Source organism: Fusarium tjaetaba (assembly GCF_013396195.1).
Source record: "Fusarium tjaetaba strain NRRL 66243 chromosome Unknown NRRL66243_c0000377, whole genome shotgun sequence".
Lineage (NCBI taxonomy): Eukaryota > Fungi > Ascomycota > Sordariomycetes > Hypocreales > Nectriaceae > Fusarium > Fusarium tjaetaba.
In genome coordinates this window covers 29,941-56,476 of record NW_023501573.1, presented here as the reverse complement: position 1 = coordinate 56,476, position 26,536 = coordinate 29,941, and the positions used below count along the sequence as shown (strand labels likewise).

The window sequence follows — 26,536 nt, the reverse complement described above, 5'->3', positions numbered from 1 at the left end:
GTTTGGACCTCTTCATTCTCCGCTTGACGGCGTTTCGTCGTGTCTGTGTAACGGCTTGTGTTGTTTCCTCTTGTCTTAACCTGACATACAAGATAATCAAGACTCACTGATGGTCAAACATCTTGCACCCACTTGGTCTCTGTCTGGGTAGGCGGTTAGGGCGTCCATGGCACCACCACGGACCTCCTGTCGCCTTACGACGAGTCCAGTGTCGTCTGAGGTTACGGTTAGGGAAATGCACTCGCACTCACAGACACAGGCACATACACTCAAACTCGCACAGTACGCATTGCGGTACCGACACTCAAGTCTGCCTGATCGATGTATCCTTGCATACATCCTGACTGGACTATCCCGGCCATGGGCCTTGCAGAGAAGGAAAACCCCCCCAGATTCCCGGGGCTTGTGTCCGTCGAGACGGGCCAGGGACAGCCCAACGCAACCCACTCAAAGCCCTGTCGAGGGTCCCCCCTTACCACCGCCCTAGTCTCCCTTAGCCCCAGTTCCTAGGGCCTGTCTAATCTTTGGGAGGGTACAAGCTGCCTTGCCCCAAGATTGCATCAATCTCTCGCTCATCTTGTTAACTTATATGTACATTGCATCCTCGTTGTTATAATCTTGTTTGTTTGATCTCCCGATGACCTTTCCCACCCCTCATTTCGATACATTTTTGAAACCTCATGGCATCATCTGATCTGCCTATCCCAAGTCTCTCTTTAAGGTCTCACTTACTCCATTCCTTACTATATCTCACTGCCCTGCCTGGTTTAAATCAACAACAAGAATTTGTGGAATAGGCCAGTTTCGCAAGTCATTGTTTACATACAGGGCACGCTCCGCCGTCGCCCTCCTCTTGGAGGACTTGTGTAATCATGTGGGCTGCTACAATGCCTTATTACTCAGAATACCAGTCGGATCGTTCCAGGCGCGATACAAACCAGAATGCTCAAGCCAATGCCAGTAATGATGTCCATGGCTACCGCGATGTATCCCCCCACACCCGGCACTCACCCATCGATCTGGACGAATACATGGTGCCAGCCATAGAGGGCCCTCCATCACCCGAGAGAATTCGCCAATTGAGCAAGCAGATGAAACATGCGTCTCACCTTAATCGAGGTCACCGGGCTGTATCGTCTGGGTCTTCGTCGTTTGTGAATAGTGAGCGAGGATGGGAGCAGGGATTCGAAAACATGAGCATTACTCGGCACTCATCCCAACGATCTACGACTAGCGGAACTTCTTCCTCTCGAGACCGACCCGACAGTGTGCAAGTACTGGGCAAGAACATCTTCCATCGCCGTGCAAAGTCGAGCAAGTCAGGACGGTCAAGACGTGAGAGCAGCGCCCAGAGCTCATCGGGAAGTTCATTGTACTCGACTGAGTTGAGCAGCGAAACTTCCTTGACCACCTTCAAGGACGCCATCATGCCTACTATCTTTGCCCGCCGGAAATCATCTCGCGACGAGACTGCCCTACAGAAGAAGCTTCAGATATCTGGGCCTTTCAACTTTCAGCATGTGACGCATACTCCACGCGAACAGGTAGCCAACTCAGCATCTCGTACTCCTGGGCAGGAGCAACCCCAACCCAACTTCTACTCAGACCGTGTTGCCGAGCACGAAGTATCTCCCCGTAGTTCAAGAGCCTCTAACCTTCCACGTCGATTGATCAAGCACGCTCGATCCCAGGAGCAGCTCCGTACCAGCCCACCTCGGCCAGTCCGACCCCCAAGACCTCCTCCGCTTGAGCCACTTCACTCTCCTACTCTGGGTGCCCCTATTCCTCCCCCGAGAGGCTCAAGCCGACAGTCCGGCCTGCAAGATGGTGACGCACTTGCAGTGGCAAGGTTTGATCGTCCACTGACGAGTGGTGGGTTCCGACACCCTCAGCCTTTCAGCCCTAGTGAGATCATGGAGCGACCTCCAGCAACATCTCATGGTTACGCCATAGCCCCTGAGCAGGCAGTATTGCCAGTAGACGATCACCGATTCTCGCATGCGATCACCACGCCCGATGATGTAGCCTGGCCACTTCCGGTAACCGCAACTTATGAGCCACCATTGCCAGATGTGCCAGAGGAGGAAGAACACATGGTAAACATTGGACGATCACCAAAGAGTATCATCAGTACCAGGTCTTCGCTGCGTGCTAGCCAATCGGTCCCTCTTCTTCGGGGCTCCCAAACTCTCGAGAATGATGCTGCCCAACACAGTGCTGGACACTACAACGGCCAAGCTCACTCCTTTAGAGAGAGCTGGGAGGATGATATCGACTACTGCTACGAACACGAGGCCGATGCCAACTTCGATTACGAGTGGGAGAGGCCGTCGTTGGAAGGTGGACGAGAGCATGCACCTGGAGTTCAAGTGGCATTGTTTGAAGATGATGAGTTGAGGGAGCTACCGACCATCGGCACTGCTGAGTCGTCTCCCGGTATGCTTTCCGCGTCCCGTTTTGATATGCCGGCTCTAAGCCCCGCTAGTCAGGCTTCGCCGGAGAGTGCCTTCGAGGCCGTCACCCCAAGCACGGGAGTCGCTGTGACAAATAACTTCTCGCTCCCACGCGGTGACAAGGTCCACCGACCGTCCAATCTTAGCCATTGTCGAAACGACTCTCGAGCATCCAGCTTCAAGGAGTCGTATGGCTTCACCCTGTCCCCTTCGCTACTCATCCCTGGTGACTATCATCAACAGATGCTCCTCAATGAGACTGAGAGACAGAGCTATTCGGGTGAGGATGATGTGGTTCATGGTATCGTTGACCCCAACCACCCCTATAAGGATGTCAGCAACGCTGCCAGCCACAACTCTCTCCAGATGTCTCATCAGCGCGCAAGCACTTCCACTACAGCTACCAACTCTACATCCCTCTCTGACTCAACTGGAGAGCGTCATGTCTCTACCAACTCCACCTGGACTAACTTGACTCGCCTCACCAGCAGCACGTCACTGAACAAGTGGGTTGAGTCAAACAACACAATCCGTGAGTCGCAGATCATCAAATCACACGATGATAGCGACGAAGAAGACACTACTCCTCCTGCCTCTACTGAGAAGGACACAGTCCCTGAGCTCACACCATTCCCCTCTGTGCCCATCACCAAGAAGCCTCACCACAAGAGCCACGCAAGCGAGTCTATCGTCAGGGATGATATCCCCAACAACACCAAGTCTGTCGAGCTTCCCAAGACCCGACGTCCTCGTGCTAGAACAACAAGTCTAAGCACCCAGGCCCCTCCTGTGGGTCAATATGCACTATTTCCCCGTACATATGCCAAGGGCAATGGCGATCGTATCTAAAGTGATTTGATCGCTCCATGTTTATTTGTTATAACACTTGAGGCAACTTTCTTTTTATTTCCCTTTCATCTCTCACTCTCACTCTCACGTGCGGCATATGTCGCCTTTATACTGCTTTTATACAAGACACTATGCTCCTGGGTGTGTCAGCCCAGGGTTGGATTTCTTTTGTATGGGTTTGAGCTTTGCCGCGAAAGGCATTCTATACTTGGGCTTCTGGTCCTATGGTCCGGCTTTTAGGCCTTGGCCTAAAGCCTCCGGCAACCAGGTCATTTAAGGCGTACTTTTTATTTGCAGAAAGCAGTTTAGGGCATTGGGGGTGGTACTCAAAAGCTAAACAAGGCATTGGGTGTGTTTTCATTTTTTTATTTTTTTTTCATCCTTACTGCAATGTCTTTTCGGAGTCGACCACTGGGGGATCGGCCAACGGGTGAGAATAAGGTCCAACTCTGTGCGAGAGACCTTTTGGGAATCAACTGGCGCAATATTTCCAGTTATGATGAGTGATGGATTTATGAACTTTTAGACAAAAATCAGCGGCACATAGCAGTAAGCTATCTATCTTGTCCTGTACAACATAACGGCACCACAGCCAAAAATGCATTTCTGCCAAGCGCGCTGACTTTGAAACATGTACTTGTTCTTTGTATATATACTAAGTTAAAAATGACTAAAAAAAATGTTAAAGCTTAACAACCAAGCATTCATTAATTCCCAAGCAACGTGACCAAAACTTATTTTATTGAGCAACTGAAACTTAGGATACATTCTTTGAGATAATGTCTGCCTCTGAATCCCTGCATGGCTTGCGTCAAGGACCGTATTGAATGTCGTGGTTCACGCAACGCAAGACGATTCAGGAACCAAAAGTATACAACAACGTCTTGCTCATGACATCAGCTGCTTTAGCTGTCGAATATAAATGCCCGACTCTTTTATAGTTTCTTCAAGATAGAGCCAACGTAGGCTAAAGTTATGGAGGTTGACCGAAGATGCTTGTCATGCAGAATTGTGGAATGAATTTCAAACCGCAACCATAAGTCTATTCCATGAAATTGATTATAGACAGACATGTCTCTGATAAGCCAGTGTCATATAACCCATTCTCAAAAGCCATGTCTATCCCTTTCCCATTTTCTAAAGTCTTTCTTTATTCCTTCTGCCCTCCCGTGCTTGCTCCATATAAAACACTAAACCGTAGAGCTCCCTCCCTTATAGAATCCCAATGCTCCACACCGATGTAGACAAAGAAGAAGATTCAAGTAAGAAGGCGTGGCAACATGATGTAACACAGAACATGTGTCCAGTCCAGTCAAGTCAAGCCCATGTCTCTATGTGCTGTGTGGTGCTGTGGCTTTTGTGTCATGTGAGTCGTAAGTCCAAAGAAAGGATAGCATGGGTAATGAGGGAAGGAGGTGTAACAAGGACAATCAAACAACATGTCTAAGTGAGGGAATGCAAAAGGAATATCAAAAACAAACATACAAGACCAAACAAACAAACATATAAGCAAGCACCCACGAAAGGACAGAGTCACTTCCATTCGTGATACTGCCTGAGCCCCTAGCCCCTTTTGAATCTGCCACAACTTGAGAACCAAAACATGAAAACGAATATCAATAGGGTGTCTGGTAATAGGTCGCATGGGTAAGGAGTGTTCACGTAAAACAAATCGGCATGGACCAACATGTTATGCGAACAAATGAAGCAAGCCAAAGGATAATCAAACAACAATAGGAATATGAAGAGAACATGAACGGTTAAAGAGAGATGCAAGCTTATCAAACATGTATTCGTTCATGAACATGTTGTTTGAGAAGCCTGACTCTCGAAAACTTTAAGTGACTGTACATCTCTTGCCTCTCTCTATACCCACAATATGTTGTTTGTTATGAACCTTCTTTCTCATCATCATCATCCCGCTCCCTCTTAGGATCCTTATTCGTGTCGGGTTCGGCAGAGTTCTCTTGGCCCGACGAGGATGTTGCGCTTTCGGAATTTGATTCTTTGAGTCGTCGTAGGCTGCCATGAAGCTCAAGATTCTCGAGTTCGAGTTGGTTTCTCTCACGCTCTAATGCTTGAATATGCTTGCGAGCCATTTCAAGCACCTCGCCCTTACTGACACGTCTGTCAGCATCGTTTGCATGGTCGGATTCGTTATCCTCGTTTCCATTGCCGCTGCTACTTTCCCCATGACGGACTTGGTCGGGTAGCGCGCTGAGGAGAGATTCGAATTGGGCATTGAGGCGATTTCGATATTGCTTTTCGACTAGATTGTGAGAGGCTCGTGTTCGACGATCTTCGGGAGTGTCGTTGGGCTTGTCTCGACTATTTTTGGACGTCCGAGAAGCACTGCGGAGCTTGCTTTGGCGGCTAGATGCTGTCGATACTGTCGAGGCCATGGATACGGATTTGGAGCCAATACTGGCACGGCTGTTCTGCGACGCAGAACTGGGACTGGCAGCATCAGATACCGAAGGTGCTGTCCCGCCAGTACTGCTACTCATAGCCCCCTGAGAAGCGTCCGATAGTTTGCGAGCCTCTTTCTTTTGTCGTCTCGGTCGAGGAGTCTTTCGTGGACGAGAAGCAGGTGTCGCATTATTGTCTCCCGTAGGTTCGTCTATGTCGGCCCAGGGGTTGCTGGCAACATGATGAACGGGGGTCCGCACTTTTGGAGTGCTGGCATCATGGCTCATAGAATCGTCCCATTGATTTGGAACGCCTGTATCGAAGTGGGCACTATTCGGGTGAATGCTTGAAGGTGAAACGAGATTGCTTCCGTACGAAAACGAGGCTGGATCTGTCGGCGCATGCGAAAGATGATTCGAATGCCCAACAACGCCCATATGCCCTGGGATCTCAAAATCAAAGTGAGGGTGATGTAGCTGCAAATTTGGAGGAACATGGTACATGCTCCAGTCCATCGACATTGGGCCAGAAGAGGCGGGAGGGATGTGACTTGCAAACCCAGCGGGCGGAAGACTCGCTGAACTCTGAGCTGCATGAGCTGCATGGTCATGGCCGGGACCATGAATTCCATGCGCCTGGGGATGCGCACCATGAGAAAGATGGGAACCATGTGGGTGTTGCTGCGCGTGTAAGTCGATATCAAGGTCAATTTCAAGGTGAGCGCGTGATTGTGCACGTGACGATTCAGGAACGGTGCCCGGCAGTTGCATTCCGAGTACCGGGCCCGGTAAGGTCACCGGACCCGAGTGATGATTTGCGTTTGGATTCGCGTGGTGGTGGGTCTCGATTTCGGTCGGTTCTGGCCGCGGCGGCGCATCGCGGCTCGTTCGATTCGGCGACGAAATGGGCTGTTGATGTGGGAAATGGCCGGGTGGCGCCGGCGCTATCATCTGCTCCAACGGAAACGCCAAACGTTAGACTTTATTCCATCTTCACTGACTGTTCACTCTTCTCTTTCATCTCCTGTTTTCTGTTCCAAAATTGCCACTCAACTGTCTCTTCCAGGTCTCGACTCGCTTCAGCTCTTTTTCCCCGTCGGTTCTTTTGCCCCTGAGCTATTGAATTGAATGTGTCTCGTTTGACGAGGAAACTTTTGCGAAAAAATGGCCTCTTCTAAACGAGTTTTTCGGTGGTACCATTGAATACCAGGGCGCGACAACAAACCATGATTCAATAGCTCGAGTCATCCTTCGGGAGAGACGGGACCAAGACAGACACCAGTTGGGTCGAGACTTAGCCACTGGCCTGATGCATGGTGTTGACATGTCTCAGCTGCTTTGCTGCAACCATGACATGCTATTGAGCATTGACCTCGACAGGATATCTCCAACTGGCCAAACTTACCTCTTCAACTTTAATTCACATCGCACAAGGGGGCAGCAGTGCACTCTCCACCCGTCGCCTCGTCGTCAATTAACGTACCTCTGGCTCTTCAATGAGAAAGTCATAGAATGACTGGTCCTCGTTATGATCCCCCGCCATGGTGGGATTGGAGGTTGGAGGCTGCAGCAAATTCTGGACCTGCGTAGCCACTCGAGTGTTCGTCCGGCTCTTGTGTTTAGATGTCTGGAGGAGTGGACCGGGTATCGCTTTTGCCTATGCAACCAGGCGTGTCCTGGCTGTCACTTTAATAGCAACTGGTCGTCGATTGTGATCTAAGGATCAAGGTATGATGTCGAGTGGAAGTGCGATCGAGCTTCGATCAGTGAACGTCTTGATAAACAACGTCCGTTGATTCAGTCGGCCTGGGCCCGTGGCCGGCACCGTACTTCACCACGGAGGTTGGTAGTTTAAGGGACCCGACTGCTTATACAGCAATTTGAAGCCGCAGACTCCGACGTCACTAGAACCTGCTCAATAGTTCTAGCACCACGGACGCCGATTTGCAGCCAACAAGCAAATTAGAAGATCGAGGGCCCTATTCCCATTCCAGGAGGGGCGATGCTGCACGGTAGTCTCGTGCTCCCACCAAACACAAGATAAAATGTCACCCCACCGAAGAGATTTCTCGGCACCACGAGACAATCGGTCACCTATTAGGTGACGGATGGAATGTCTTTTCCGGCCCTTAATTCTTTCTCAGATGATGAGCGAATGAGTGGCCGTGCCTTTCGTTTCCACTAACGGCATTCAAGGCCTTCCTCACTGCCGCTCCGCGTACCTGCTTCACACCATTGTTAACGTCAGAGCACATGCTGGGTTGGGTGACATTTGCCCAGATCGTCACATCTTTACTCACAGGTTCCCTCTTCAGCCGCACTATCGACTGCGTATCCTCGTGGTGGTCTTTCCTTTTCTCGTACTTCGGCCTCCGGCCCCCTTCCTTCTCCTCCTCCGTCTGTCGCCTCTTCCCCTGAGGCTGTAAGAGTCGAGTGACTAGTCACGGGGACATCCAACGTTGTCCCGGGGCTTGAGCGGTAATATGGTTCGAAGCCCTTGATGACTACACTCTGGCGTGCTTACGCATTCGCCCTAGTTATAGGATGTGGTGAGATCTGTTTTGTCAAAAATAACATAGGGCAACCTGATGGTGTTGTGTCAAAGCAGGACAAGCTTCTCTTCCCTTCCCCACGTGAACTATTAGGCTTCCAATAGGAAGATGTGGCTGATATGAATCCGTGGCCGTGGGAAAGCCAATGCTGAATGATGGAGGAGCCATGTGTGGATTCAAGTCGACGCCCTGATTGTGTTTGCATTAACTCGACAATCGAATTGGCCAGTGCCCCCGCCTTTACCGCCCAAAGGGGGACTTGGGGACAGCTTCTGGGAAACCTGAGCTGGAATTGGACCTGGGAAATAGGTGGACTCCTTTGGGGGGAGGAGACAGGAAACCGGGGCTGGGATTAGGTCCGGGAAGGGGACGGGGACCGACTGTAAGTGGTACTTCGGGCATTCGTGCTCTGTAAAGTGATCGACATATCGAGACCTTGCCCATCCAGCCTTTATTGGACATCTTGGCTTGACAAGCCCTACCGCTCACATGTCAAGCGCGGAAGAGTGCATGTTTGAGGCGCCTATATCTTCCCTGCCAGTGTCGTTCTCCGAGTTCTGTCAGTTTGGCGCGATGCCGAATCATGTTGTAGTGACGATTGTGAGCGGTCAGATCTGGATCTTCTTAAACTAGGCTATCCGGGCACTCCACAAGGCTCTTGCCCGTTCTAAACTGGAGAGAGAAGGACGTTATTCATCTGTTGTCTCATAAAAGCCAAGAGCCCGCTCGCTCTGTCAAGTGCTACAGCTCGACCAGCCCAGGTATTCAGGTGGTTCATCGAAAGAAGGACCACTCGTAAGTCGAGAAGCTCACTGGGCATACTGGGAATAACGACCAGGTGACTGAGGCACGGCCATCGTGATACTAGATGATACCACAAGCTTCTTCATTTTGCTATGACTTCGTACGGTGGCCCGGTTGTTTCGGATCCAGCAGCACGGAGATGATAACTGTAACTAGATGGTTCCATTGATTTGGTAATTTTGACAGGAACGCTCCAACCAGGTACGGATGGCTTCTGATCCAAACCAGACCGCGTACTGACCACACAATTCTGTAAGTATATGTCTGTATTATGGTGGTCTGATCCAAGTTCGCAACCGAGGAGCGGGGGGGTGGCTGGCTACAACCAGGGGGGAGGGGGCTGCAAGCCTGTATCCCACCCAACGAAAATGTATGCCATGCCTGGTAAAAGAGGACCCTGGGCTAAAGGGATTCACGTTGGATGATGAAGCTAGGACGTTTCGAGGGGAATTGGGGACTAATGGAGCCGGATGTGGTTGTTGGCCGTTGAGCTGATATGTCGTTTTGGGGGGGCGTCGTTAGGATTGAACATGACGGACGGGAAAGACAACGGTTTTTTGTGGGCTAAACCATGTCCATCTATCGCTGCCGTCTTCGTGGCGGTAGTCTTTTTTAGCCCTTTTGTTCGACGTCACTGTTTCTGGGAATTGTTTCCTCTTTTTTGGCGGTGACTTTTTTTTTTTTGACGGCGCTGAGTCTGCTGCAGAGTGTGAACAAGTTATGCTCGTCGACCGAGATGGTGCAGACAAGCCGTTGGCCGAAAGCCAACGTCACTTCGGAAAGGAATAGGAATACTTCTCTCTTCACGCTATGCAAAGTGCAGCTAGCCCGGAGCAGCTTCTCCTCTTGTGAAACAGACAATCGATTATGTAGTGGCAGGGCTTGCATAATGGTTTGTGTGGCTTGCTCAGCCCTGGCAATTCATATCGAAATGTTGTATAGGTCATATTCAGCCCTGATCTACGTTCGGCCGCGAGTACTCTGTAAGTTGCTTTGTGTGAAGAGAGTTCTTTGGGTCAGATCAAATACGGGCGGAATTAGTCAACCGTATGAAATAGAGGAAAGAGTCCTTTCGGAAGGCAGCAGCACTTTCCTAGGACTGGATGCTACAGGCACCTCAGATACTGTGCCTAGGTAACTACCAACCCTGCGCCTGCCCTGTCCTGCACGGGGAGTAAGGTGTTTGGGAAGGTGCGACGCAGAACGGGTACCTTCTTCATGCCAGCCAGGTATTACACGATGTGCGCGTTGTGTGTGGAGCTGATGAGGAGGAAGGTTGGATGTAGTACGTATAAGGCGAGGTAACGGACAAGATAATGGTCGTGTTGGTTTCGTTACTCGATGGGAAACCGAAGGAATTGCTCGAAAAGACGAAGGATTTATAGAGATCGAGACAGGTCAACTTCCCTGCCACTTACACAGATTCAGTTCAGGTCGAGCAAGTCATAGTTACGTCTTAAACTCATGTAAGAAACCGTTTCCTATAACTCAAAAGCTTGTTCTGCAGAAGCCAGCGATAGCGAGTGCTCCTGAGAACCCTTGAAGGGTCAGATCATGGCTATTCGACCCAAACAAACTCCTCACTGACTGACGGGGCCTTCTGTTATAGGACCCAGGCATTATTTGTGATACCCTCCAGGCTCCATGCTCAAGGTACCCCTGATCCTCGGTTCTGCAGGCCGAGTAGCCGGTCGTTCAGGCTGTCAGAACCCTCTGGTGCATTATCGCTGACGGGACACAAATGTTCATCTGTAAGCTCCCATCCATCCTTCACACGACAATTACAGTACATACCTAGGCATTTTCAAGGTGACCCTACCAACCAACGGCCCGGCCAATTCAATGCGCTGACTCGGATACGGCCCCCCCTCCTGTGAACCCACGTCGGAGCCGGAGTGTGTGAGCTGTCACATACTAATGCGGTAATACATGAAAAATTGTTTTTTTCTTCTTTTTCATTTACTACGTATTGCGCTCCATGTTACGCTGAACTTCGGCAGAAGCAAAACTTCGCTTACATCCCTGGCCCCGGCTGATCTGATCTTTGTCCAAACCTTAAACGACAAGGTTTTGGACATTTGAATGGCACCTTTTTTTCCTCCAAATATACCCAATAATACGAGACTTGAATTTTACCCCTCGGACCTCGTTACTATTACCAGAAAGGGCAATTTCTATGACACCAAATCTTGGTGCATTGAGCTGATCAACATCACCACGAGGCTTTAGTATCAGATCACCTCCAACCTACCACTGACATGTACCTACTAGGCAAAGGTCATGTAAGAGGTCTACGTACCTCAGCTTGCAGTATCTTAGTCTCTTGACCTATCATCGCCGATCAAGGGCCACCCCTGATCATCGGAGCCAAACCGAGAACGTTCAGCAACTATCCGTCTCCACCTATAGAATCAGCAAGACTCACATTGGATGTACATACAGGAACGCACACGAACGAGAGTGCAGGATCGTGATCTACATGTAGTAAGCAGCCAGCCTTCCGGAGAATATCTATGTTTTCTTTTCTTCAGGAGAATTGCTAGCTACCGGACCTATTTACGTATTTGCCTTGGCGCTCGTACGTTGTTTGCGACTCGTGACCGCACTTTAACAGAGACTGATACGATGGTAATTAGACTGTTCGTTGTAAAGCCGACGATAAGATTTTATGGGGAGCTCTCTTAATAGTCGTCACTAGCTCTTTGCGGCTGACAACTGACGGGCGATCCAAATATACCCCTCTCCAGGTGACGAGAACAAGGAATACCCCAGATGGCTTGATCAATTACGAGCCTACAGTAGGTACCTCTTTAGATATATTACAGGCTAAAGGACATCCCGAGGCTCCTTCAACTCGATGATTTATTGTTACAGTTTGTTGATGAATAAACTTCCATATTAAGAAACTCAGAGCAAAGCAAGCTTAATTTCATCTAGCCTCAATCGATCTAGTCTCGTCGACTATATGTCAGTGCCATGGATGTCATGACCAATACTCACCGCAAAGTTGTTCCGAACATGAGTCGTGCAGGAAGACAGCTTGCTGACCAAACTATCAAAGCGGAATATTGTAATTGGTAAAAGGTACTACTACATGAACCCAGGTGGAAGTGTCAAATCGTCTTTCTAGCCCGAACGCCTTTGGTATCTCGGTCTCCAAGACCAAGAGTTTTTCATAGTCCCGCTCCCATTAAACTGCTCACGTGTCTCACTTCAAAGACAAACACGCACTCCGTAACCACGTGCCTAGGTGTGCTACGTTTAGCCTGTCTTCTTCTTCTTCTTAGGACGCTCCTCTTCAGCGTCCTCGTCGTCATCATCACGTTCTTCATCTTCATCCACGTTGCTCTCGTCACTGCCTGAGCCAAAGCTCTCGTGGGCGCTGTCGTACTCCTCTGCTACATCACTTTCGCTATCGGTTCTGAAGTCCTCGTCGACGCTCTCCTCATCCTCGTCAGCGGAGCCTCGGTCAGCCTTGGCGGCAACTTCGTCCTCGGAGTCATCCATCTGCTGATCGAGGGCGGCAGCAAGGAGGTTGGCATCCTCGTCAATCTCGTTCTTGACCCGCAGACCCTTGAGCTTGAAGAAGCTTTCGAGGGCCTTGAGGTCCTCACGGCTGATATTGCTGAACTGGGACGAGCCGGCACCATTCTTTAGAAGAACTGTGATGTCAAATGTCGACAGTGCTGATACAGCTCCGCTGACACGCGAGAAAGTAACCGATTGTGTCTGCTCGTAAGCGATGTAGACAGCGGGCTTGGGCACAAACATGAATGCCTTCTCCAGACAGTAGAGGAAACCCTCGCTTGCCTTGATAGAGCACTTGATGCCATATTGGCTGCGGTGTCTGCACACGAGTCAGTAATCTTATGATGCAGCAGAAAACAGGGAACGTACGTGATGAAGTCCTTGGCAGGGGATGAAATCTTCCTGTTACCCAGACCACGGAAGATCTTGGCGACAACTTGGTGGAGGGGTTCCTCGTAATGAGGTTCCAGCTTGTCTTGGTACTTGCTCTTAAGCTCGTCCTCGTTCAAGTTCAGGTCAATGGTGACTTCCTCGTCCTTTTTAAATTGCATCACAACGAAGGGATATCTTGTTTGACCTTGACGCAGGGGCGGGTCCAGACCCATGACAAGCATGTAGTGCACCTCATCAGGCTTTGGTAGTACCATAAACTTCTTGATAGCCTCGTATTGAATCTTGTAGTCGTAGGTTTTGCCTCGGAGTCGGAAAGAGGCTTCGTACATGTCGATATCGAAACGGCCTCTATAGATAATGTATTAGCTTGCGCACAAAAGAAGCAGAAAACTGGACATACCTGGGCGTGAGATGTAGGACATCCAGGAAAGTGGCGATAGTATCACCAGCAGTCTCGCCGATCTCAGCCTTATCAATCAGAGTCTCATAAAACAGAGTAGCGGCATTCTTTTCCTGCTCGTCGTTACCGGCATCACTGCCTGCGTCCTCTCCTTCAGCCTCCTTGCGAGTCGTCACACCAGGAATGTAGAATCGCATCTCGACAAGCTGGTCTCGGCCAGCGGCAGCCTTGGATCCTTTCGACCTGGCACCACCGAGCTGGGCATTAGCGCCCGTATCAGGGAGTGCCATCTCTACTGCCACCTCATTGCGGCCAGCGAGGTTGGTGTTTCCAATTTCCGAGTAGGCCAATTCGAATGCGGGCCGGTTTTGGACGCTGAAGGTGAGTTCGGACTTGGAGAATTCGGCCTTGCCCCAGTTCCAGCCTCGCAGAGCGTGTTCCTTGCTCTCAAGAGCAGTGCTGTACCAGTTCTTGAACACCTTGGCAAGGCGATCGTAATCTTCTTGTTGGAAGCCATCGAGCTGGATTATGCCGGACTTGGCGCGCTGTACGATCTTGATCTCATAGCCCTTGGCGGCGCGACTCCATTGCGCAGAGGCAATGTTGTTATGATCGAGGGTGAAGGTATCGCCGCCGCCCACAGGCTTCCATCCGAAACCGGTCTCTGCGAATCTGCACTTTCCGCTCTCCTTGGAGAGGTCCAAGTAGATGTTATCGAAGCTCTCGCTGTAGGTTTGATGACTTTGTCAGCTAGCTGTTGCTGCGGCAATGCTTATGAGGGCCATCAAAGGATCGAGCAAGCGCAAGATCTGTGACGAGTAGAAAGGGGGGTAATTGAGAGAAATTACATACATAGCAGTCATTTCGGCGACTGGAAGAAAGCTTTAGAAATGCGGAAATATGCTGTGACAAGAAGATGTTGTCGTCCTTGTGAGGTGACGATGTGTTACGATGCGAGGCACGGTTTAGTCTGAAATTTGAGTGCACCCCCAGCTTAAAGGTTCAGGTCGCGGTCGGCGCGCGTCCTCACGCGGCCACTATAAAATGCTCCACTTTTGTTATATGTTAGTCCAGGTCTCACTGGTTGGGCGCATTAACACAAAATCATAGATGCCGAGACTTGAAACCTCACAATACAGGTAAAGTAAACAGCTTGGGAAGCAAAGGATCGAATATCGAATGAAGAGACCGAAATTCAATTATTTGTGACATCCAAATATTTGTGTACCCTTTAGCTTTCTGCTCATGGTAACAAAGCCAAATTACTGATGACCTAACCATTCATTACATGGAACCTTAACTGTCGCTGGATACCTTAGGTACCTTACCTATCAACGAACTCACCTTGATGGGCCAAACACAACGAGCTCTGTAGTGTATATGTGAATATTGCGTAGAAGTAGATAGAATGAGGGAAACAATGCAACGTAGGTAGCATGTGAATTCAACCAAATCGACAAAATAGCAAGTCATCGCCGAGTCCTTAGGCCCCGTGCACTATTAGTTCCCCAACATTGCCTACGTCGGCCTCCATGTGACCCTTTCTCCGGTCTCAAGTCTCCACTTCCAGCGATAACGTGCATAACATCATAGGCTTGATAACAGTCGCCGCCTTCATTAATCCATCTTCATGATCTACTACTACTACGATCAATATTCTCTACTTTCCATCAACATACTCAACAAACTTCAATTCAAATTGTATATGCGTCTTTCCTTCTGCTCAGTAGGATGGTCAATACCATCATGACAACAAATCGCCGCTCCCGACTGTCGGGCTTTCGATGCGCCTCGACTGGCCGCGTAACCGCTGCTCTGTTGCTATCATTCCTCGCCTTCTCGCCATCATCTGCTCACAATAACATCGGCGACCGATTTCACGACGATGTCCTGTTACCTCCTGGGCCAGCACTTCCCGTATCGCCAGAGGTTCCTGCACCAGCTGAGCACACCTTCAGCCTTCGGCACATCTACCATCATGGCACACATCTCCACCCAGGCCTCCATCGGAAGCGAGATGTTGTTCACGACCAGTCAAGGGTCTACCTAGCTGCAGAAGATGAATATGGCGAATATGATGTCTCTCGATTAAAAGCCAAGAGCCATCCCCAGACAATTCAGCGTCTGGTAGACCGAAGGCCATCCGTCGTCGACCCCATGGTTGCCGAGTCTCGGCAGAGAGGATACGCAGCTGTGCTTGATGCATCGGCGTGGACTATGGATCAGGTGTCTTCACCCGACATCAAAGATAAGGACACTGTTTTAAACTTGGCTATCATGACGGCCAACGCGTATGTCAAAGATGAAACAGAAACCGATTGGGAAGATGTAGGAGAAAGATGGAACCGCAGCGCCGATTTCGGATGGGAGTCTGATGGTCTTCGGGGCCATATCTTTGTTGACGATACAAACTCGACCATTGTCATCGGACTGAAAGGCACGTCGATGGCTGTTTTTGATGGAGAAGGCACCACAACTAATGACAAGGTCAACGACAACCTCTTCTTCAGCTGCTGTTGTGCCCAACAAGGTCAGTGGACCTGGCATCAAGTCTGTGATTGTGCCACAGGCACGTATTCATGCAACAACACTTGTGTTGTCCAGGCTCTAAGGGAAGAGAACCGCTACTACGGCGCTGCCCGCGAACTATACTCGAATGTCACAGAGCTCTATCCTGATGCCCAGGTCTGGCTGACAGGGCATTCGCTTGGTGGCGCTGTCACCTCGATGCTGGGTATGACATATGGTCTTCCCGTCGTTACATTTGAAGCCGTCCCAGAGGCGCTTCCAGCTTCCAGACTAGGTCTGCCTGTCCCCCCTGGTGCTAGTGCCGACTATCCCCAACTGCGTGAGAACACAGGCACATTCCATTTTGGTCACACCGCAGACCCTGTGTATATCGGAACATGCAACGGCGCAACAGCTTCTTGCACCTATGGTGGCTATGCTATGGAAAGCGCATGCCATGCTGGTTATGAATGTGTGTACGACGTTGTCGCCGATAAGGGATGGAGGGTTGGAATCGGTACACATCGGATCCGTTCTGTCATTGACGATGTCATCAAGAAGTACGATGGTGTTCCCGAGTGCAGACGAACTCCTGAATGTAGAGACTGTGCTCAGTGGAAGATGTACGAAAGCAATGGCACCGAAACCACCACAACATCATCCTCACCACCCTCGACATCCATGACTACCCGTACTCGGACCCGCACATCAACTTGTGAGACGCCTGGCTGGTGGGGTTGTCTTGACAAGACTACACCCGCCTCGACCACAACCTCGACCACGTCGACTTCCACGTCTACTTGCAAGACTCCTGGCTGGTTTGGGTGTAAGGATAAGACGACTACCGAGAGCAGCACTACGACGACCGTAGATGCTACTCCTACGACGACTTGCCATACTCCTGGAAGGTTCTGGGGTTGCCGCGATGAAGTTGAGGCCACAACAACAGCTGAACCTGGCCAGATTACGAACGTGCCTGTTACGGCTGCGCCCACGGGTACAACGGACGATGTTTCTAGCACGAGCGTGCCAGAAAGACAGAGATGTCTCGCTCGTAACTGGTTTGGGTTATGCAAGGAGTTGGCTGCTGAAGACGTGGAATTTGCCCCAGATGAGATGTAGGAATCGGCACTGAGAGGTTCAATTCTAGCAGCAACATCCAGACCGACTCTCGTATCTCATACATCGACCACTGGCCGAAGCAACACGCACTCCTGCCTGTTATAGCGGCTTGGTTTCTATTTTCCCCTCTCTTCTCCGGGCACTTAACTGCTATATAGAAGGACCCGTTCAGCGGTTAGCCATGATAAGTTTAGCGTTCTAGATACACTCATGCAAATCATGAGGATGGAGTTTTTGTTTTGTATACTGGAGACACAACGTTTGATTAGGTACGAATGATCAGGCTACGGTTTTGAACACCTGCGATCTAAACAAGAGATTCGCGCATTTAGACGAATGAAATACATTAAACATCAGAATAAATTGCATTACTAAATTATTCACATTTGCTTGTTGTACAATATCTCAAGAGCGTTGTGTCGCTGGAATGCACCTATTGTATTACACCGTCGGTCGTGATGTCAGCAGCCTAAAAAAACCATCTCCAACTCTAGGCTTCTCCCCACCAAAAAACGCGTTTCGTTAACCTTGCATCTTCTATCTTTAGCTTCAATCCCACCCGGCGAAAAGCCACGACACAGCATTGCTTCATTATTTCAACTTGGATATTGCCTGACATACGCAATATGATATCTTTACGCTTATTTCGTTCCGACAATCGATAACTCACGATGGAAACGGAATCTAAACCGTCCGATATGGGGACTCCCTTGTCTTCCACATTATCTAGCCTCAGCGACAGCGACAGTGACGCTAAAGATCCGAAGACTGATGGCCCCAGCAACGACACCGATAGCCAGAAGAATAATGAAGACACGGTAGAATGGCTTGCTACAACTCGAAAGCGTCGTTCGACCGCCGGCAATCGAATGAAGTCGATGCTCGCCAACGAGGAACCCGATTCAGATCTCGAACTACTTTTCGCCGAAGATGAGAACGACCAGGGCTTTTCCGATGCTGAAGAGAACGGTTCGGATGTCCAGATGGACTCTTCAGACGACGAAGACGAAAACGACAATAATGATGATGACCTCGAGGGCGAGAAGGAATTGGAAAAGCAGGCCAAGGAACGTCGCGCTGCTCAGCGCAAGCGAAAGGCGCAAGAAGCTATCCCTGCCAAATTCCGCAAGAAAGTCCGTATCGACCCCACGACGAGAACGCCTGCACCTGCGAAGCCCGCGCCACGACCTAAGAAGAAATCTGAGCGCACTTCATGGCTGCCGTCTGCCGCGGACCTACCGACACGAGCCTCTTCCCGCCAAACGACTCGACTCTCCAAGGAGCAGCTACATCAACAGATGGTGGAGCGAGAGGCGCGCCGGATAAAACAGCTGGCCCAAATGCAGAAGAAAGCTGCCAAGCTGGAGGCGATGAAGAAACCACCCATGACTCAGGAGGAGCGATTACGAGAGGCAGCCATTGTTGAGAAGCGCAATAGCAAGAGCTTGAATCGCTGGGAGGAGGCTGAGAAACAGCGCGAGGAAGAACGTCGAGCGAAACTGGCGGCACTTCATAACAGAACGTTGAAGGGGCCTGTTATTACATTTTGGAGCGGGATTGGTGAGTGGATGGGAAGGCATATGGTGATTGAGGAGCCTGCCAAGGAGAAGAGGAAGAGAGGCGAGAAGGCAAAGGGTAAGGATAAAGACAAAGATAAGGAGAAGGAGAAGGAGAAGGAGAAGGCTGGTTCAACAGAGGACAAGAAGGAGGTCGGTCAAAATGGCACGCCAGCTGCAAATGGTGAAATTGCAAACGCCAAGGCCAAAGAGGTATCACAACCTTCGCAAGACAAACCACCAAGCACAGCGTCAGCAGAGCCTACAGCAGTCTCCGAACCCAAAGACGCGAAACCCATTACTCCTACAAAACCTCTTGAAGATATCACGAAACCCACAGATGCACCTTCAACTCCAGAGACTAGTGGTGCCCCTCCAACGATTCCCAAGACTGAAGACATCCCTCTTCCGTTGACTATGCCACCACCTCCTCAACCGCCGCCTACACCTCCAAGCAGTTTGGCTGCTCCAGCTCCTCCACCATCGACCTTCGTGCCAGCTCCAAGCCCTCCTCGATCTCAGGATCCTCCACCAAGTGGTCTCGCTGTACCACCCCCGCCTCCACCGACGCCTACGCCTACACCTACGCCTGCTGGGTCAGCATCAACGACAAACTCCTTCGTGGCTCCTCCATCCGGACTATCTCGCCCACCAGAATCTAAACCGTCTGGCGTGCTAGCAGCGCCCATACTTGCTCCTCCTCCAGGTATTGGTATCAACGGCAATGCACCCCCTATGATGGGCTTCGGCAATCCCAAATCCAATGTCCTAGCACCACCAAATACGTCTCAAGGGGCCATGCCTCCTACACTCACTGCTACTGCTCCTCTTCGTAATACTCCTCCGTCAACTATATCACCCCCTCCATCAAAACCTTCCACAGAAGTTACTCCTATATCTTCTGCAACAAATATTCAACCCAAAACTATCACGCCCGCTCTCCCTACCAAGTCGACCAGTCCCGACACTCCCGCTGTAACCCAAGCCCCTGACTCTCAAGCTCAAGCTCAACCTCCTCAGCCCTCAACCGGAGCCCGCAATGCCATTGTCTTCCAAAACTTTGACGACAACGCCCTCAAGGATCGAAGCATTCAAACGCAGATCATCTTTGGCCGCAAGATGAATAAGCTTTCCAGTAAGTTCACATGGATCTTCAATAAACGTCACCTTCTCTAACATTGGTCAGAACCTTCTCCTGCGCCTCTTTGCGTAATCACAAATCATCCCGCTCGGTATCGGGATCCGCGTACCGGTCTTCCTTATTACAATGCCTACGCGTATCGGGAGATCCAACGCCTTACCCGGGGCGAGTACCGATGGAGCCACATCCTTGGTGCTTGGGTCGGTAGCGGAACATATGCTGCACGAGGCGTCCCCGAACGCTTCCTGAACCCTGACAAGAAGGGGCCTGAGAAGAAATCTATGCCTGACGAGGCCCTCAAGGCCAAAGATGCTGTCAAGGCCCCGGATCAAGCCCAGGACCCGCAAACAAAAACCCCTGACGTTCCGTCGGGTATCCCGACTACGGGGGACAAGATGACTGGGGTCGAGCAAGGGGCTTCCGCACCACCAAACTCTGAGCCTAATCAGACGATACAACCCAAGATGGCGCCACCGGCAGTCACTCAGCCTCCAAAGGCTACGAATACAACGGCCGCATCACCAGAAGCGCCAAATATTACTCCTGCTTCTGAGCCAAAAGCTCAAGCTACAACAAACCTTCAATCAACTACCGCATCAAACCCCCCGGTGCCACTTCAGACAGCTCAATAGGATTTGGGGCGAGCTGCATGGACCACTATTATATTACTTTTGCTGTATAGATATTAGATACAGAGCTGTTGAATGGCAGGAATTGGCACGATGATACGACAGCAACTACAATATGTACCACTATGTATGAATACAAAGCATTTTGAAAGCACAAAAGCACGGTTGAGATTATTCATCGTTTGACGCGGTAACAGAAGTGTGTAACTGGTAAAACCAGTGTTATATGTTGGTTATAATTGTGTCTTATCTCATCTATCAAGATCGTGCCACCTGCTGATCGCTATCTCATCTACATACACATGCAGGTGGGAGCAAATCAGTCCAAACCATAATCCTCGCCTTGGGTCCAAGATTCGTGTTTCGATAACCGCCGTGTCGTCCATCTCATGAACCATACCACCCTTCCCTCACATACTCCTTTAGAATTCCATTGTTACACGGCCGTCTATCTCGATTTGCCCAGATCCTTTTCTTATTACCCCTCGGGGATTGTTGTACATTTGACATCTCGTTGAGCTGTCTGTGCTTGCGCCATCCCCTCTTGTTCCTTTTAAAACGCCAAATGCAAATCCCGCGGTGTTATGTTCATCAAATGTTGAACCCCAATTTTTTGAAACCAGTATTAAACGCCGTCGAAACAATGTTGATCATAGAGTGTGGTAGGCACTGAAGCCCAAAATTAAGTTGTATCGTATCAGATACTATGTGAGTATGTTGTAGTTGACTAGTTGGCCTTGGTGCCAATAACGTCAACCATCCAGCCCAGTTCGGCCGCAAAGTCGTCCAGGCCGGTATCGATAGGCGCATCGAGGAAGTTTCCGCTGTCGCCGCGAGAAAGAAGCGATGCAGAGTTGACCTTGGCATAGGCCGACTGGGACTCGACAATTTTTCGTCCTTGTTCCCGAGACTCCGGGAGACTGTAGCACTCAAAGGAGTCGGTAGTAGGGGCCATGCCAGGAGCAGGCTGAAATGCGAGGATGTCACTGTTGCTACTTGATACAACGTCGTCCTCATCATCAGTAAGATCAAAGAAGTTGTTTCCTTCATCTTCGGGAGAGTTTGGTGTGGCTGGGGACAAGAAGAAGCTCGTGGCAGGGTTGATTCGAGGGTTAGGTGCCCGAAGAGTCTCCAGCCTAGGCCGCGAAGGAAGCACAGCCGATGCAGGCACACCGCTGACCTCCAATAAATCCTTCCTGGAGGGTTTTGAAGGAATCAGAGGCAGCGAGCTTGAATTAGCGGCATCGCTTCTGACTGACTCGGAGGAAATAGTTCGCTTGAAGGGAGGAGGTGAGAGACGAGTGACATAGGGCTGTCCATCAGATGCTGCTGAAGTCGCAAAGTTGTCGTCGTCATCGTTCTCGTTGTCCTCCACAACATCTTCAGGGATGACTAGAGATGGTCTCTCACTGAGGTTAGAACCAGGGCGGGGAGGAAGATCATCCGATAGGAAGCGTCGAAGAGATTCAGGCGAGATATCTCTTGTTCGAGTGCCCTCTGATGGCGTCGTGCAACGTTCGTCGATATCCTCGGTGGTACCAGACAAGTCGTTGCGGATGGGAGATCGTCCACGCTCACCCTCAGAGTTCACCTTGCGACCAAACAAGCGCTTCCATGCCGCCGGGGCTGGTGATAGTGATCGAGACGAAGACTTGTGATTTAGTGATGGAGATGAGCCAACCCGGTAGGGGATGTGGTTGGCCGGTACTGAAGGTGCAGGTCGAGGTGTGATGTACTTGGATTCGGGATTCATGGTCTTGAGATCGGTAGCACGCATAGAGGTGAGAGAAGCACTTCGCTGCCTGAGAGCCTGCTCGACAGGAACGATTAAAGTATTGACAGTTTGGCCAGGTAGGTATGGGCAAGCTGTGGTTGAAGGGAGGCTAGGGTCGTGTGTCTCGACTGAGCCATCTAGCTCATACTGGAAACCCATTGTTAATATAAATGAATGACTGGATTAAGTAATAAACAAACAATGAATGAATGAGTGAATGAAGAATTGAAATAAGTGAGAGAGGCGATGTTGATTAAATGTGTTTGGGTGGTTGGGTGAATGAGTGATGATGTATGTAGTCGGGTTCACTAGTTTAAGGCAAGGGAGAGGAATGGGGTTTGTTATGGGGTGATGTGCAATGCAATGCAATAAGATGGCATATACCGAAACGGATAGAACAACATACGTAGTAATAATAGGTATGACCCATCTTAAGACCACCGTGCCTCTTGTTGGGATACGAAGGTGCTGTGCCAGTACCTGAGCCTGAGCTTGAGCTTGTTCCAGCGCCTACGCCAGCGCACGTCGCAGAAGCCGAGACGGAAACGTCGTCACAGACAATGTCACGAAAAGAATAGCAACCTCTCCACTGATCACGGCCCCGCCGGATGTCTCGTTGCATGGGGTGAGATTGGCTGAAATTGTCCCACGACCCAATAAGCTGCACGGACTGTGTCGAAGGGGGAGTTTGACTGGGGGATGCTTGTCAGCGGCCGTCGTTAAAAGCCATCGGGTGACGGCATGGAAGGGGAATAGAAGCAAAGAAAAAAGGGCAGGGAAATTGCACCAAGCTGCACTGCAGTGAGTTACAGCCAGCCACACGCCTTGGGGCCAAGGGGTAACAGCTGAGAAACAATCTGGTACGATAGGCTTGGACCGTATGAAATGACAGAGCTGGCAATCGTGGGGAGACAAGGGAACCCTTGGATCGATCCCAAGGTAGCTGCAGATAGAGACTTCAATCTGCAATCAAACCCAGCTATCTTCCCCATTTTGATGCATACAGCATATTAGCAGTACCAAGCACTGCAGCAGCTAGAGAGAGGCTGGCTGAGAGGGCATCGACGCTGACTTCAGCTCCGACTTTTTACGCCCTCAATACAAAAGAAAAACATGCGACTCAAACATTTTGTTTTTTTCCAAAACACGACGCCCGTCTGTGTCTTGAGGCACAGGCCGGGGGGCTGGTCGGGGACGGGGCCAAATTCAGATGATTTTCATGCGAGGGTACAAAAATAAGACAATTGAAGCATACCACGGCAAATAAGACACTTCTAGGCAATGTGTACCGATCCGGGGTAGAGAATGGAATGACAGCGTTCGATAATTGAAACACAAAGGGAATGCTGAGAGATGAAGCTGACGCAGTCGGAGTCAAAGTGATCCAATTGCTGAAGAGAACGATTGTTGTAAAGATGGATTGGATTGGATATAATGAACCGACTCAACGGTTCCGTGCAAGGCGATCCGCAGAAGTAGTGGATCAATATCGACCGGCGAGAGGCGAAGTAAGGGAGCAAACAAGCAAGCAAACAAACGGGAAGAAGATAATTAACAAAAGAAAGAAGAAATGGTCCGAACTCACAACAAGAAAGTGAAGAGAGTCGTTGATGGATCCATGACAGGCGACGGGTGACGGGTCTTTACTACAGTTAATATGTATGTATGTAGGCACCCGTTACCACAGGTCGCTGTAGGGATCAATGATGAGATTGGTACTAATCTGGGAAAACCAGTCAAGATCCACGACAGCGCCTATAGGCTTTGATGCCGGGGATTCGGACAGGTCGAGATTAAGCAATAATAGGAGGCTGATGAAACACCATGAGGTGTTCGTCGCATGTTCAGACAGGCGCGAAGTGGTGTTAGAGACTCTATACTGGCTGTCAATGATTGGATGTGAGCCTCTCAAATTACAGCGAATTTGGTTGTAGGTGGTTGACAGCCAATGACCTGACGAGGAGCCCTGAAAGGTGATGGGCAGTAAGCGCCGCACTGGAGTCTTGGAACAACCCTCGACGAATGTTGACGTGTACCAAGAACTGGGTAAGTAAGGTACGGAATGCGGCACAGGACGGGCGCTTAAGCGCAGGGCGTCAAAGGCAGCGCAAAATGCTATGTAAAGCGAGGCAAGGACGAGGATACTGTACTCGGCTATGAGACGAAGCAATGCAACAGTCGGGCACAGCGAAGTACCGTATAACAAAGCCAGGGCAAGGCCGTACACGAAGAGCCGAGGGCGGCTAGTGAAGCTACTTGCTTGTCTGCTTGCTTGTTTGCTTGCGACGCTCGAGTAAAAGTCGTGACCTAGGAGTGGTCGATGCTGTAAAGCAAAGGTGCGCGCGGACGGTCCCACTAACAAGAGGATACAAGTCGTGAATAGACGGACTCTCGCTAGTTTGCTTTTGGGTGGTCTCAGTCTCAGTGGCAGTCTTAGACGAGGAATGAATGGGGAAAGTAAAAAAGGGAGACCAAAGATGCAGAATGTTAGATCGAAGAAGAAAAGAGGGTGAGACTTTTTGGGATGGGGAGGAGGAGGAATATTGGAACTGAGATTGCGGAAAGAGCGGGAGAGGACCCAATTCTGACCATGGAAGGTCCAAGATGGGGAAATAATGCTGCTCCTTCCTCTCTTCACATTAATTGCCTAGGCCTTACCTAGTCGAAAAGCCAAAGGCTTCGCCAATCTAAGGCCAGTTCGGAATAAGAAATGCTACTGTCATTGGAGAAGACAGGTAATATTTCAGCCCGTGGCTGTCAAGTGACAGGTCTGGTTCAGCCCAGCTCAGCCAGGTTTGAATATTGGCCTTTCCAGTTGCGATATCGTTCCGGTTCGCCAGTGAGACCAACCGAACCATGCACGAGGGCGTCCAGGGGGAGACTCTATGCATCTGGGGGTAGTATTGGCCTTATTGGTCTGTTTGAGCATGCGCTATGGAATATTGCCTTGCTCCTTGAAGTTTCCTGCCCGTTGATCATCACCAATGAATAGCACAGACCGCATGCGTCTTGTAGGGATCGACATCTTCATGTCTCGGTTTGATGGTTGTTGATCAACAAGTTACAGATAAACACAAGTAGACAATGAAAAGAGCAGAGACATTCTGCATGTTGTACCACAATCAACAAAGACAAAAAAGACAAAGAATTCAGGGGAACAAGGGCGATCATCTGCACGAGCACAGCATCGCCCAAGACAAGGAACCCAAGTCTCTGGAACATTGGTCAGTCGTGATTGGTCCACTAGCCTTTCTCTGATCGAACCGAACCTGATCTCCTTAACTCGAATAGGCTCTAGCTCTCAGCCTGAGACCTGGTGGGTCAGCTTGTGGCAGGGGTCTCTGTGGAGCTCAGCCAGGGTTCTGGGAACTCCTTAGCACGAAAGAAGGGCGTCATAAAAGATGGGGCATTTTGTGTCTGCCAAAGTTCATAAGCTTGCACGAGTTATTCCTGACCATGAGCTTCGCTAATTATCCTGTCTTGGCAATTTCAAAGGGGGAGGGACGGGTGCTGTCAGGATTGGCCAGACACATCTGCAATACAGCTCGGCAGGTTGCCAATAGTCTGCTGCAAGAGATCAGCTGGAATAAACAACTCGATCTCTGCGTTGCGACATGATGAAGAAATCAAGTCAGCATGAATCACTCTTCCGACAGAATCAAGAAAATGCAGGCTCCAAAACCAATGCTACTCAGCTGTGACCAAAGGGGGCAGACAGACAAGACAGAGAGGGTGAGCTCCATTCCCGGCCTCCGGGCACTAACACCTTGAGTGGAAATTCAGGGTCCTCTTAGCTACGGCCAGTGAAAACCTGCGCTCTGAAACTCGCCTGAGTTGTCATGAGAAGCGAGCGTTTAGTGCTCAAAGCTCAAGGGAGAGACAAAAAGTCGGCGGGTTCTCGACGGAAAACACGCCAGAACCGGAGAGAATGGGCCGCATGCATCAATTGTCCTAGGGAAAGACGAGACAACAAGACGAGACAAGCCTGGTTGCGGCTTGCATTGCAGTAGGAATGGCATCAACCACATGATTATCTGTCTCGAGCTGTCTATTGGTGTCTGGATCAACCACGTCAGTCATCATCACCGTTGACAACAGCCACAAAATATCGTCAACGTTAGCAACGCCCTCTACGTGCATATGCACAATTAATTACACAACTGACAGGCAGACTCTATTTGCTTTTTGTTGTCTTATCTTTTCTCTTGTCTCGGATGCATCAAGCCTACATCCGCCCTGCATCATCGTCCCCCCAACCGCGTTCATTGTTTTCTTTTTTATCTGTAAATCACGTCACCAAACTCTCATCTCTGGTTCTTGCCAGGGGAGTCCCATCGCCAAGTCGTGCCCTTTCTTGCTTTTGATCCCGATCTCTATCTCAGCCGCAATTTCAAGAGACCCGGTCCTTAGTGGAGGAAT

At 50.1% G+C, this 26,536-nt stretch overlaps 6 protein-coding genes across 6 annotated transcripts; 3 read left to right on the top strand and 3 right to left on the bottom strand.

The window, feature by feature from the left end:
* Positions 1-872: 872 nt before the first annotated feature.
* FTJAE_12993 (uncharacterized protein) lies at positions 873-3,302 on the top strand (the record flags this gene model as incomplete). Its single annotated transcript, XM_037346090.1, has 1 exon — positions 873-3,302. The coding sequence occupies one exon, from the start codon at positions 873-875 to the stop codon at positions 3,300-3,302; it is 2,430 nt and encodes an 809-aa protein (XP_037199983.1).
* A 1,889-nt stretch (positions 3,303-5,191) lies between these two features.
* FTJAE_12992 (Allergen Fus c 3) lies at positions 5,192-6,661 on the bottom strand (the record flags this gene model as incomplete). The annotated part of the gene is made up of 1 exon (XM_037346089.1): positions 5,192-6,661. The coding sequence occupies one exon, from the start codon at positions 6,659-6,661 to the stop codon at positions 5,192-5,194; it is 1,470 nt and encodes a 489-aa protein (XP_037199982.1).
* A 5,666-nt stretch (positions 6,662-12,327) lies between these two features.
* Positions 12,328-14,250, bottom strand: FTJAE_12991 (FACT complex subunit POB3; the record flags this gene model as incomplete). Its single annotated transcript, XM_037346088.1, has 4 exons — positions 12,328-12,913; positions 12,964-13,335; positions 13,388-14,113; positions 14,240-14,250. The coding sequence occupies 4 exons, from the start codon at positions 14,248-14,250 to the stop codon at positions 12,328-12,330; spliced, it is 1,695 nt and encodes a 564-aa protein (XP_037199981.1).
* An 883-nt stretch (positions 14,251-15,133) lies between these two features.
* Positions 15,134-17,017, top strand: FTJAE_12990 (triacylglycerol lipase; the record flags this gene model as incomplete). The annotated part of the gene is made up of 1 exon (XM_037346087.1): positions 15,134-17,017. One exon carries the CDS (start codon positions 15,134-15,136, stop codon positions 17,015-17,017), a length of 1,884 nt encoding a protein of 627 aa, XP_037199980.1.
* A 671-nt stretch (positions 17,018-17,688) lies between these two features.
* FTJAE_12989 (vacuolar sorting-associated protein) lies at positions 17,689-20,346 on the top strand (the record flags this gene model as incomplete). Its single annotated transcript, XM_037346085.1, has 2 exons — positions 17,689-19,708; positions 19,760-20,346. 2 exons carry the CDS (start codon positions 17,689-17,691, stop codon positions 20,344-20,346), a joined length of 2,607 nt encoding a protein of 868 aa, XP_037199979.1.
* Positions 20,347-21,070: 724 nt separating this feature from the next.
* On the bottom strand, positions 21,071-22,276 carry FTJAE_12988 (uncharacterized protein; the record flags this gene model as incomplete). Its single annotated transcript, XM_037346084.1, has 1 exon — positions 21,071-22,276. One exon carries the CDS (start codon positions 22,274-22,276, stop codon positions 21,071-21,073), a length of 1,206 nt encoding a protein of 401 aa, XP_037199978.1.
* Positions 22,277-26,536: the final 4,260 nt, after the last annotated feature.